We start from the raw sequence: 14168 nt of genomic DNA, 5'->3' as shown, positions 1-14168 counted from the left end.
TAAGGGGTAGATGTATGGAGGGTCGCACGGTCCCTGGCAGTCAGCTTGGGCTGCACATGAGATCGCCCCATACACACAGGACAATGCCGAGCAATGAAGGCTAGGGAAAATGCCCTCGAGCTTCCCGGTGGCTAGATCACCCATATACATGTAGCGATGTGCTTATTGGCGATCTGTGATAACTCAGTGGGGTAGATGTATGAAGCGGTGATAAGGGAAGAGATGTTATAACATGTCTGATACTTTATCACCGGCCAATCATCTAATAATTGTTAAGTTACAGGCTGGGTTTAAAAGGTTTAAAAAGGGACAGTTAGAAGCTGATTGGCCGGTGATAAAGTACCAGGCACTTTATCACTTCTCTTCCCTTATCACCGCTTCATATATCTACCCCAGTATTCTTTATGCACATGCCAGAGTTCTATCTAGATATTGACCGCACATGCTAAAGTTCTGGGCAGGCAATGGTGAGGACAACGCATTTCCATTGATAAGGGCGATGTGTGCTTAATTTCTAAGTGATCTAGACAGATCACTTAGAAAAGTGCCAAAAATCGGGGGGTATCCAAGATCTTTATACATCTCGGTGATACTTCTGCACCTCGTTAAAATGGCAAAGCAGAAAGCGCTATACCCACATGATACGTGTGGGTATTGCGCTCCCCTACAAAAAGTCCATTGCCAAACTCATGTTTCTGCCACCAGGTTTACCAAGCTAACAGGTAGAAGGAATGGTTAATGTCAAGTAGAATATTAGGGGTGAGGTACAGGGTTCCGACAGCCGGGATCCCAACAGTCATTAGCCCGACGTCGGGATCCCAACTGGCCGGACTCAGACAGCGTAGCAAACGCAACAAAGCCCCTTGCAGGCTCGCTACGCTGTGGGCATGGTGGCTAGCTATGGGGGTCGTGGACCCCCACAAGGGAGAATAGCCGGTGGCCGTCGGGAACCCGTGCTTCGGTATTTTAACAGTTGGGAACCCGTCCGGCACCCGAATAAAGGGATTTTTGTAAGAACTTACCGTTCGAATCCCTTTCTCTGATATGGTCCTGGTGACACAGCTCAACACTGGGATGTAGGAGGGTCCGAAGGAGCCAGGCACCTATCCTAAAGTTTTAGAGGGTAGGCTCCTCCCCTACTGCATCCCTGGACTCTTCAGTTCATCTTTCAAAGCCACTGGAATACATTAACTCAGTACAAACGCCTGCACATATTATATGCACATTTTATAACAGAAAACTGTTAACTTTTAACCATTTTAACATGAACATCATGAAACTTCTGGCATACTTACTGAGCGTAAGGGAGGGATCGCTGTGTCACCAGGACCATATCAGAGAAAGGGATTCGAACGGTAAGTTCTTACAAAAATCCCTTTTTCTCTTTCAATGGTCCTGGTGACACAGCTCAACACTGGGACGTTCCAGAGCCGGTCCTTTGGGAGGGTACGCTCAGGTCTGCAGCTCTCAGCACTGCTCGCCCGAATGATGCGTCCTCCGACGCGAACTCATGGAATCTATAGAATTTGGAAAATGTGTGAACAGATGACCAAGTGGCAGCTCTGCAAACCTGCTCAGCTGTGGCCCCATGTAGAACCGCCCAAGAGGTGGCAACTGACCTGGTGGTATGCGCATTTATTTTGGCCGGTACTGGTCTACCCACTTTGGTGTATGCAAAGGCTATCACAGACCGCAACCACCTAGCAATAGTCTGCTTAGATGCAGGCCAACCAATCTTGTGTACGTCATACAATACCAACAATGTGTCAGTCTTCCTGACACTCTTCACTCTGTCCACATATATGCGTAAGGCACGCACAACATCCAAAGTTCTCAACTTGTCCCTTTTCTTAGAACCCTCTGGGGGTTGAAACACAGGTAGAACTATCTCCTGATTTAAATGGAAGGTAGATACCACCTTCGGTAAAAACTGAGGCACTGTTCTTAAAACAGCCCTGTCATCATGAAAAATTAAGAAAGGAGATTTACATGACAAAGCTCCCAATTCTGAAACTCTTTTAGCAGATGCTACTGCTAACAAAAACACTAGCTTCCACGTAAGAAACTTAAAGTCAGCCGACCTTAAAGGTTCAAAAGGTGCCTTTTGAAGGCATTCCAAAACCAGTGATAGATCCCAAGGTGCTACTGGTTGCTTGTATGGAGGTTTCAACCTGGATACTCCTTGTAAAAAGGTTTGAATTTCCGGCAAAATGGCTATCTTTTTCTGGAAATAGATGGACAAGGCCGAAATCTGCACCTTCAGTGACTGAAGGCTTAGGCCCGATGAAAAACCATCTTGTAAGAATTCCATCATTCTTGATAGCTTAAAATGAGATGTATGAGCCTTTCTTCTCTCACACCATCGAATGTAAGTCTTCCAGACTCTATAATAATTTGCCGAAGATACAGCCTTTCTGGCTTTTATCATAGTCTGTACTACTGCCTCAGAAAACCCTTTCCTTTTCAAAATGGTGGTTTCAATAGCCAGGCCGTCAAAATCAATCGATCTGAATCCAGGTGATTGAAAGGGCCTTGTCTTAGAAGGTCTGGTCTCAGAGGTAGACGCCATGAGTCCACAGACAACCTCTGAAGCCTCGAGTACCAGGATCTCCTTGGCCAATCTGGGGCCACTAAGATCACTGGAACCTTCTGCCCCTGTATTTTCTTCAGAAGTCTCGGTAACATTGGTACTGGTGGGAATGCATAAAGGAGATCTCCCTGCCAGTGAATAGTCATGGCATCCACTGCCTCCGCTAGTGGATCCCTTGTTCTGGCATAGAACCTGGGCACTTGACGGTTGATCCTGGATGCCATCAGGTCCACATCCGGAGTTCCCCACATCGAAGTGATTTGGTGAAACACCTGAGGGTGTAAGCTCCATTCCCCTTCCTTGAGCTCCTCCCTGCTCAGGAAGTCGGCTTCTATATTCTCTATTCCTGGGATGAATATAGCCGATACAGCTGGAACATTCTGTTCCGCCCATAGGAAGATTCTGGATACCTCCCACATGGCCAATCTGCTGCGTGTACCTCCCTGGTGATTCAGATACGCCACAGCTGTGGCATTGTCGGTCTGAATCCTCAAAGGGAGGTTCTGTAACCTGTCTCCCGCCAAGGAAATGACTTTCCAGACAGCTCTCAGCTCCAAGATGTTGATTGGTAACGCTGATTCCTCTGCCGTCCACAGGCCCTGAAGCCTGAGATCCATGACTATTGCCCCCCAGCCCCTGAGACTGGCGTCGGTAGTTACTATCAACCAGTCCCAGGTCTGTAATGACCGACCCCACTGAAGGGAATCTACTTCTGTCCACCATTTCAAAGATTCTCGGGTGTCCGAAGACAGCACTATCATCTCGGATTTCATGGTCAAAGTGTTTCCTGACCAAGCTGACAAGATGTTCCATTGGAACCTCCGAGAGTGGAACCTGGCAAATTGAAGCGTCTCGAATGACGCCACCATCTTCCCCAGGAGCTTGAGGCACCTCCATACTGAAATGCTCTGAGCCCTGAGAATCTCCTGGACTAGGGTGACCAGATCCCTGGCCTTTACCTCCGGGAGGAATACCCGATGAAGATGGGTGTCCAGTATGACTCCCAAGAATTGGAGCCTTTGTGACGGTACCAACTGAGATTTTTGCAAATTTAAAATCCAGCCGTGAGCCTGCAAAAAACTGATGGCCTCTGCCAAGTGACTCTGCAGCATGGCTGCTGACTCTGCTTTGAACAGGAGATCGTCCAAATAGGGTATTACTGTGATTCCCCTGAGCCTCAGCACCGCCGCCATTACTGACATTATTTTTGTGAATACCCTTGGCGCGGTTGCTAGCCCAAAAGGTAACGCCCGGAATTGTAAATGCAGGTCTCCTATGGCAAACCTCAACAAGGTCTGATGTTCCGGGTGTATAGGAACGTGCAAATATGCGTCCTGGACATCCATGGACGCCAAAAATTCTCCCTGGTCCAGACTCAGGAGTACTGACCGTAGAGACTCCATTTTGAAATGGTCTACCCATAAATGAGCATTTAGAGACTTCAAATTTAGTATTGGTCTGAAAGACCCGTCTGGTTTGGGCACCAGGAACAGCGTGGAGTAAAAGCCTTTCTTCCACTCTGTCTTGGGGACTAGTGTCACCACCCCTTTTTCCAAAAGGGAGTGCGCTGCTGTCACAAGAGCTGTACGCAGCCGTGCCTCCTTTGGTAAGGATGTGGGAATGAACCTCTTCGGAGGTGGCCCTCTGAAAGGGATTTTGTAACCCTGTGTTATGATGTCTAGCACCCAGGCATCCTGGTCTAGAGAAGCCCAAGCGTCCCTGAAGAGCGTGAGACGCCCGCCCACTTTTGTCACTGTCGGGCAAAGCCCCTGACAGTCATGCAGAGGGTTTATCCTCTCCTTTATTGGCAGGCTTCTTGTGAAAAGAGCCAAATTTTGACTTTTGTGTCTTGCCTCTAGAGGGCTGAAACCTTCCCCTGAAAGACTGTCCTCGAAAGGACGCACCACCTCTAGGGGAGGGCCGAAAGGACGGCTTAAAAGCAGAAAATCTGGACGTCTGCTTTGCTGAGGAGGCCGGCAGGAATGTACTTTTGCCGCCTGTGGCCTGTTTTATAATCTCCTCTAATTCGGTACCAAAGAGTACCTTTCCTTTGAAGGCTAATGTTTCCAGAGCCTTCTTGGACTCATTGTCTGCTTCCCAGGCTTTTAGCCAAAGCACTCTCCTGGCATTAATGGAGACTGTGGACACTCTGGTTGCCATTTTAATAGCTTCCTCCTCTGCTTCAACTGCATATTCTGCTGCTGCCTTAATCTTTTCTGCCAGCAGTAATGCACCCGGGTCAGCCTGCAGCATGGTGCATAATTCACCAGCCCACTCTATCATGGCCTTAGAAACCCAGGCTGAAGCAATAAGGGGTCGTAAGGTAAACCCCACCCCTTCAAAGATAGCCTTGAGGTTTCCCTCCAGCTTTTTATCCACAGAATCTTTAAAAGCTGCACCGCCCTGTACTGGTAATACAGTAGCCTTGGACAAACGTGCCACTGAAGCGTCCACAACTGGGACCTTTTCCCAGAGCTCCGCATGAGACTCTGGCATGGGGTACAGACTAAGGAATCGCTTAGGCATCTGAAGCCTCTTATCAGGAGTTTTCCAAGCCCCTTCTAACAATTCCTGTAACCCCTCATCTGAAGGAAAAGTAACAGCCTCCTTCCGCTGTCGCTTAAAAACACCTTTAACAGGAGTCTTATCCTCCACAGTCAGCTTTAAAGCCTGCTTCACAGCTATAATGAGATCCTCTATACCAGCAGCAGAGTTCTCTTCCAAATCATCACCCTGATCCCAGGGGATGTCAGTATACTCTCCTTCCTCTTCATCTACCACAGTAGTTAAGGCATAAGACCTTCTAGGGGTCCCTGCCACATCATCCATTTTGTCCAGCATTTCACTGAACCTGTTAATCCCTTTTGCAGTATCCTGCATCACCTGGATAAGTGCAGGATCTGCCTGGGTAAGAGGCAAGGAGCCAGACGACTGCTGAGATGATGGCATAGGTCTCTGTGATTCTACCAGCCCATCACTCTGCCTGTCCAAAAGCTGCACCAAAGCGTTTACTGACCTGCCTAGGGCCCTGGCCCACGCAGGTTCCATATGCTCTGCCCTATGGGGATCACTGCCCATGGGTCTCACATCAGCGCAAGTAATACATAAGCCCCCCTTGGCCATCTGCTCAGGGACAAATTTTTGTGTGCAAACATTGCACGCGCTCAGTGCATTAAGGGCTCCCTCCCCCAAAACCACAGCCTGATGCTCAGACATGACGCAAGTGATAAATGTATATCTATCAGTATACACAGTGCAAACAATGTACAAGCGTTTATACAGAGGCAATGCACCCAATCACTTATCTGTCTGTTGGTTTCAACTGCGGGGAAGCGATGCCCAGGAAATCCAAGTCACTCTGCCAGGATCAGTAAGCCAGCTCAGCTCCGCTGCAAGCGTTCTGAAAGGCGCCAAAGTCAGAGTGAAGGAAGAGACCACAGGTCCCTGCTGCTGCGGGGTCCGTGACCTTTTGGCGCCAACCACCCCCAGCAAGCCGCTCCTTAGGTAGGATTTCCTAGTTCCAGTGTCTCCCCCTCAAATGGGGATCACTTGGAACATGCCTGTCACAACGCTGCTGTCCTCTCATCTAGGAGCTCAGCGTGTAAGCTCCGCATAAAATGGCCGCCGCCATCACGGAGCGCCTGTCCCCCATGATCCCCACCTAAGCGTGGAGCCGGTTTCAGGGTACTCCGGAGCCCAGGCAGCCTTTTAGAAAAGGCTATAAGCGCTGCACAGGGAGACCAGACAGTGTCTCCCCTGTGCACAGTGAGCTGACAGGACGCGCTTCTGTCAGCTCCTGCTGCGCAAGCAGTGTGAGGATTCACTATGAGAATCCTCACACTGTGCCTACCTAGCTAGGGTAAAAGTTAATAAAATAATAAAAATCCCCTAACTACTCTAATTCTTCGGCTGCTCCTGCAGCCCTTTAGAATAGCACCCACTCCAGTGGGCACCTAACACGAACTGAAGAGTCCAGGGATGCAGTAGGGGAGGAGCCTACCCTCTAAAACTTTAGGATAGGTGCCTGGCTCCTTCGGACCCTCCTACATCCCAGTGTTGAGCTGTGTCACCAGGACCATTGAAAGAGAAATTAGGTGGTGTTACTGATCTAAATGAAGGCCTAATCCTGGGTACACACCAAAGACTGAGCGGACAATTCCAGAAAGCATATACACTTACCGATTGGTCAGTCCTCACATGACAGCTAAACAGGCTTTTGTATCTGTCCACCCATATGTGATGTCAGATCCTGAAGCAAGCGTACAGGCAGTCTGTGGACAGCCTGTACAAAAGGCCAGATGCTATGATATATTTGCCAACGGTTGTGCTGCAGAGCCAATGTGAGATGCCTGTGAATGTCATCATTCACAAACATCAGGTATACACACCCGCCGACCCACTACCAGTATACAGGCCCTCTGCTCGAACGCCCAATACGTCGCCCAGTGCGCACCCAGCTTTAGGAAACTACTTCTATTAGGGACATAAAAATAAACATTTGTTCTTATTGACCTCTAGCAAAGCCTATTCCGATGAAGATTTGGGGTTATATTAACTTCACCAACTGCCCGCCTGGGCTGGATCGCATACAATACAACGTATGTGGCCCATGAAGTCTTGTGGTAAGAGATCTTGAACATTCCCAACATAACTGACCAGTGGGGGAGACACAGCACATCTGTGCCAGTCATGGCGATGACAAATCCTTGCGCCATGCGTACGGGACCGCACATCAGAGCCGAGGCTAGGCAAATACGATTTGACACTCCTCACCACATTTCTGGGCCCAATACATCGTAGGCAGGTGTAAAGGGCCCAAATTGTACTAATGCATGGCCACCTTTAAGCATTAGGTTTCAAAGCAGACGACTTTGCTGATGTCCCTGCTGGATGTACAACAGCAATAATATCCTGTGGGCAAAACTTCCTCAGATTTGTCCTATGTTACCAGACCAGCCATGCCAGTCAGACCGTACCAGGACACTACATAACCACCTGTAGGCAGAGGGCACACTATGGCACCTGTGGCTGGAGCCACCCATCTCCCTCATGCCTGTACCACCCTGCATTTCCTCTTTTCCAGCACACACTACAGACAGCAGGGTGGCACGTACTAGCAGGCAGCCTGCTCTTATCACTGGCACAGTCACCCGGGGGCACGTCATTATAATATTATGCATCCCTTAGGCCTGGGGGACCGCCAGCAGCAGGAGGCACATGTACTGAGCAGGCATGCTGGGACTTGTAGTTGCACCGGTGCTGAGAAGCCACAGGTGGGCCCGGCATACTCAGTTACTGCTGGCAGCACGCTCCGAGACCGGGAGCCCCGTGCCTGAGAGGGCGGGAGGTAACGATCACACTACGAGGCCTACACCGCATGTGGCGGGAACGGGAAGCCCCGGGGTCACGGCAGGCGGCTCCCTCCGGGAGCAGGCTGCAGACACGGGCGGGCAGCAGCCCCGATCCGGAGAGATCGCTCCACGTCGCACAGCCGGCATCTCCCGCTCTCACGCGACCTACTGCCAGCCCGACCGGCGCACGAAGCCCGGTCAGACTCAGAGCAAGGCCGCGCCGGCGCCTGCTCCGCCCGCAGCCCGGCGGGCCCAGAGAGAGAAGGATACCTGTTGCACGGTCCTCTGCGTGGAGGTGTCCGGGGACTGAGATTCTTTTAGCAGCTGCAGGATTTGCTGGAGGCCCTGCTCGTCCGGCTTCCACTCGTACTCCATGCTGGGGGCGCGGGACACGGGAGCGGCGAGAGATGGGGGGAGGCGGCCTGGCCGGGAAATGGGAGGGAGCGGCGCGGTCCTACCGCCCGCCGTATGGTGTCAGCGGGCAGCGCGGTCCTGCAGCCTGCCGGATTCTGCCACTGAGGCAGCGGTACGTCTGCTGGCAGCGGGCAACGCGGTCCTACAACCTGCCGGGTTCTGCCAGATAGCCAACGGCGTCCTAACAAGACATGTACTGACAGCGGGCAGCGCGGTCCTAAAGCCTGCCGGGAGTGTCACAGTGCCAGCGGCGTCCTCTACAAGACGTGTACTGACAGCGATCAGCGCGGTCCTAGAGCCTTCAGGTTGAAACACAACGTTAGCGAGGCAACTCCAGGATTTATTAACACTATTTATACTAAAATCATTTTACAAAGGGTGTTTTTACATACTTTGCTTTATATCGTTTTCACTAATGTTTTGAAATTGATTTTTTTTATTTATTTATTTTTTATAATTTTTATTTGTTTTGTAAAATAAATAACAAAGAATTCAACACTGGTCTTTTCGTTGTCGCAAAACAGAAAGAAAACACAAATATGCATCTTTAAAAAGACATAAAGGGATTGGAAGTGACATACATAATGCAGGAGGTTCAGTAGCAGTGAAAAACATGTCTGGCCTGTTAAGATGATCCAACAAACAGAAATAAACAATATCTGCAAAATTTCTGTCCGATCAATGAAAAGGTGATACTAATCATAGGTGCCGATTTATGTTTTTGCTGGTGGGTGCTCAAGTCAAAAATGTGGCTTCATGGGGAAGGGGTGTGGACACAAAATAATACCAATTTATATTACGGAGCACAGTTGTCTCCAATATTCAAATTACGGCAACAGAGTTCCACATATATAAATGCCCCCACAGTGCAGGTACATAAATGCCCCCACAGTGCAGGTACATAAATGCCCCCACAGTGCAGGTACTTCGCGGACAGAATACACTCTTCCCGGCATACTATTTCCCAGGTGGCGGGTCCAGCAATGTGGGTGCTGCAGCCGCAAATTAGCAAGTTAATATGACGGCCCAGCAGCGGGACTCGGGCCCGTGGGTGCTCATCAATGTCCGTGGGTGCTCGGGCCCTTGAGCACCCACAGAATCGGCACCTTTGATACTAATTTATTTATTTATTTATTTACAGTTTCTTATATAGCGCAGCAGATTCCGTTGCGCTTTACAATAGTAGACAGTGATAAGACAAACTGAGTAACAACAGACAGACTTGGAGGTAGGAGGGCCCTGCTGCAAGCTTACAATCTATAGGGATATAGGGGGGAAACATAAGGACAGGCACCAGTAATAGCATAGCAGTTACAAGTCCAGAAGGGAAGCTATATAATACATAAGTGCCTCGGAGGGTTATGCATGTAGAACTTAAATATGATAGGCTTGCCTGAAGAGGTGAGTTTTCAGGGAACGCTTGAAAGTTTGGAGACTGGTGGAGAGTCTTAATGTGCGTGGAAGGGCATTCCATAGGATGGGAGCAGCCCGATAAAAGTCCTGTAATAATGAATGGGAGCTAGTGATCCGTGCAGAAGAGAGACGCAGATCTTGTGTAGAGCGTAGTGGTCGAGATGGGAGATATTTTGTGATAAGTGCAGAGATATATGCTGGTGCAGTATGGTTAATAGCTTTATAAGCAAGTAGAAGTGTTTTATATTGAATATGGTAATATACAGGCAACCAATGGAGGGACTGGCAGAGCGGATCAGCAGACGATGAGCGTCTTGCAAGGAAGATCAGCCTAGCAGCAGCATTTAAAATTGATTGCAATGGTGAGAGTCTGTTCTTGGGAAGACCAGTTAGGAGACTATTGCAATAATCAATGCGGGATATAATGAGTGCATGGATAAGAGATTTGGTAGTGTCTTGTGTGAGATAGGGTCGTATTTTGGATATGTTTTTTAGATGCATGTAACATGATTGAATGTGGGGAAGAAAGGACAGTTCAGAGTCAAGGATGACCCCTAAGCAACAAGCTTGTGGGGTAGGGTAGATTATCGAGTTGTCAACAGCGATGGAGATGTCAGGATGGTAACTGTTCTTAGTTGGCGGGAATATAAGTAATTCCGTTTTGGAAATATTGAGTTTGAGTTGGCGACAAGACATCCAAGATGAGATGGCAGAGAGACAATCAGAAACTCGACCCAAAACCACTGGTGACAACTCTGGGGTTGATAGATAGATTTGAGTATCATCAGCATACAAGTGATACTGAAATCCGAAAGAGCTGATTAGTATGCCAAGAGAGGAGGTATAGATTGAGAAGAGCAGAGGACCTAAGACTGAACCTTGCGGAACTCCGACTGGCAGAGGTAATGAAGAGGAAGTAGAGTTAGAGAAGCGAACACTGAAAGAGCGATCAGATAGGTAAGGGCTGTATCATTAAGACCTAGGGAGTGTAGTGTTTGTAAGAGAAGAGAGTGATCGACGGTGTCAAATGCAGCAGAAAGATCAAGAAGAATAAGTAGTGAGTAATGGCCTTTAGACTTAGCCATTACTAGATCATTCACCACTTTAGTCAGTGCTGTCTCAGTGGAGTGTTGAGAGCGAAAACCTGACTGAAGTGGGTCTAATAGGGTGTTATGGTGCCCACACACGCACCGATTTCAGTGCTATGCGTTTTTGGCTGTACAATGGTTCTTTACAATTTTTCTGCCAGAATTAAGCATGAGCCGATGTGATGGTTATTTTGCTGTCTGCGATGCGATGCTGTGCGATTTAAGCACATTTTTTCACTGGCTTTTTCTGACCTTTATTTTGTTCGAGTTCACATGTTTTAAACCTGCAATAAAGTTGTTGATACCAATTTGTATGTAATTATTTCCCCCCCCCCCAAAAAAAACCATCGTATAGCATCGGCTCGTATGCCTGTATAATGCTGAGCCCGAGGCTATGCGATAATGTCCAAAAAAGTACCTGCTGCACATACTTTTTTGGACATCTAAAATCGGCCCCCGGGAACGCGCATAGCACAGCATCGCGTCGCACACGCCGCGCTAATACAACACGATAATCGTACGCACGATGCGTTTTGTACTTTAAAAGTACAAAACGCATTCTGAAATCGATGCGTGTGTGGGCTGCATTAGAGTTAAGAAAGCTTGTGAGGCGAGAGTAGACAAGTCTCTCCAGTAGCTTGGAGAGGCATGGGAGCTGAGATATAGGACGATAGTTAGAGAGAGAGTTAGGGTCAGAATTCTGTTTTTTTTAGAATAGGAGTTATCACTGCATGTTTGAGCAGAGAAGGAAAAGTACCAGTAGTAAGAGAGAGATTGCAGATTTTAGTTAAGGTTGGAATAATCACAGGAGATAGATTTTTAATGACTTGCGCAGGTATTAGGATCGAGAGGAGAGGTAGTAGAGTAAGAGGATAAGAAGAGTGCGGATACTTCCTTTTCATTTGTGGGCTCAAATGAAGAGAAAGTGCCAGAGGGTTCAGGTGGGAAAGAAAGAGGGTTAGAGGTTGTGGAAGAGCATACCATTTCATCTCGGATGTTATCAATCTTGTCCTTAAAGTAGGAGGCAAGTTCTTGTGCACTGATGGTAGCCGGTGGGGGAGGAGGGGGAGGGTACAGAAGAGACTTAAAGGTGTTAAAAAGTCGCTTAGGGTTGGTGGCATGAGAAGAGATGAGAGATTGGTAGTATGTTTGTTTGGCAGTGTCCAAAAGCATTGCTGTAGGAGTAGTAGCTAGTTTTATATGCGAGGAAATCAGTCATACTACGAGATTTGCGCCATTGGCGTTCTACTTTACATGACTGATTTCGTAGTTGTCTTGTTGTTTTGGTGTGCCACGGTTGGCATCTAAGCCTACGTGTGGTGTAATGAATAGCTGGAGCCACGTCATCAAGGGCTGTTTCAAGAGTCTGGTAGAGGTTGGAAACCGCAGAGTCAGGAGAGGTAAATGTAGAAATTAGTGAGAGCTGTTGTTGCAGGGAGGTGGTAAGTTGTGGAAAATTAATTGCATTAGTATTTCTGCGGGTTATAGTAGGCTTGCATGATTTCAATGTCAGTGAGCTTGGGGTAATGGAAGAGAGTGAGAGGGTAATGAGATTGTGATCAGAGAGAGGGAAGGGAGTGTTAGTAAAATCAGAGACTGAGCACAGCCTGGTGAAAACAAGGTCAAGGCAGTGGCCTTCCTCATGAGTAGAGGAGTCAGACCACTGGGAGAGGCCGAGAGAGGAGGTTAGAGAGAGGAGTTTGGAAGCATGCAAAGATGGTGGACTGTCAATAGCAATATTGAAGTCACCCAGGATGACAGTGGAGATGTCAGAGGCTAAGAAATGGGGGAGCCAGGCAGAGAAATCTTCTAGAAATTGAGTTTTGGGAAGCCCAGGTGGGCGATAGATAGCAGCAACACGCAGAGAGAAAGGGGACAAAACCCTAATAGAGTGAACTTCAAATGATGTAAATGTGAGTGAAGGAGCAGATGGTAGAACTGAGTACGTGAAGTCTTGTGACAGTAATATACCAACCCCACCTCCTTTACAGTTACCAGGCCTGGAGGTGTGAGTGAAGTGGAAACCACCATGTGACAGTGCTGCAGACGAGGCCGTGTCTGATTGTGTGAGCCAGGTTTCTGTAACTGCCAGCAGGTTGAATTTGTGAGAGATAAAGAGGTCATGGATGGATGTTAATTTATTGCAAACAGAGCGTGCATTCAATAGGGCACATTTAAGTTGTTTGGAGTGTGGTGGGAGGCATGTGATATTTATGAGGTTAGCCGAATTTCTAGGCATACAACCTGTTAACTCTGAGTGGGACAGGTGGTTTGGGCCTGGGTTTGGAGATATGTCACCAGCTAATAAGATTAGAAAAGAGAGATAGATAAAGGTGGATGTTTGTGTTTTTTTGTATTGGGGGTGGGATGTGGATGTGAAAGTACAAGTAGAGAAGTAAGTAAAGAGCTCATAAGTGTTTAGAAGAGGGGAGTGAATAATAGAAGAGGCAATGTGCACAGAGTGGTGAGTGTCAGGGAGATTACAGGATGAGTGAAGTTTGGTGAAAATTCCATATAATGAAATGAGAAGTAGCAGTTTGGTGAGCATGATGTAATAATGTATATTGTGTTTACCTTGCTTGATGTTGTTCAATGTTTTTCAACTGTTTTTTTAACTGTTCTTTAAAAGTAATATCACTTTCTAATTTCTCACTTAGTAGATTTCTAACTTAGAGAACTGCCCAGGCAGAGGACTGCCTTATAAGTGATAAACTTATAAGGCAGAGGACTGCCTTATAAGTGATAAACGTATATAACGTATAATAGACAAACGTAGCCATCATGCATGTGAGAAAGTACAGTACACTCCCTTTTAAGCATTAATCGCATTGATTAATAAATGTGGCAGCAATCATTAATGTCTTCGCTTAATTATTATTAAATTTACAACACACACAAAAATATAAACAAGGAGGGGGGAGGAAAGACAGTGAAAGGGGGGGAGAAGGGGACAAAATAGGACAAGTTCACACTTAATGGAGACCTAACCAATGATCTATACCAGCACACTCTATATTATAATATAATCGCTAGATGCCAAACCAGCTCCTCAGACTCTAGTGGAAGGGGGCACATAGCGGTATAGAGGTCGTCACTAACCACCAATCTGTCTCAGCTAGAACCACGTAGTGGATTTGAAAATTTTTGTATCCGAGTGGGTGGATTGGTTTAAACTCAGTATGTAGAGTTCCCATTTTTTATAAAAACGGGGTGCACCTTCTTACGATTTGAGAGAAGAGCCTGTCGTTCATAAAATAAGATGTTAAGGATAATCTTTTTCAATACAGCTATAGCAGGCGCACTTCTAGTAAT

At 47.5% G+C, this 14168-nt stretch overlaps 1 protein-coding gene across 3 annotated transcripts in view; it reads right to left on the bottom strand.

Annotated features, from left to right (window-relative positions):
* The window catches only part of TNPO1 (transportin 1), a 96455-nt gene extending 87877 nt beyond the window's left edge, over window positions 1-8578 (bottom strand). Inside the window, exon 1 of one of the 3 annotated variants that reach the window (XR_014450526.1) lies at window positions 8212-8578. Coding sequence is in view for 2 of the 3 variants with exons in the window: in XM_083151889.1 (XP_083008015.1) it covers window positions 8212-8316 (105 nt within the window). In the remaining variant the exon portion in view is untranslated. The remainder of the gene's footprint in view (window positions 1-8211) is intronic. The other 2 variants (XM_083151889.1, XM_083151890.1) reach the window with 2 other exon arrangements.
* Between the last annotated feature and the right edge of the window lie 5590 nt (window positions 8579-14168).

This window comes from Crinia signifera, chromosome 1 (genome assembly GCF_055691185.1).
Source record: "Crinia signifera chromosome 1, ASM5569118v1, whole genome shotgun sequence".
NCBI lineage: Eukaryota > Metazoa > Chordata > Amphibia > Anura > Myobatrachidae > Crinia > Crinia signifera.
Note: the sequence above shows the minus strand (reverse complement) of the source record. Positions and strands in the feature narration are given on the sequence as shown.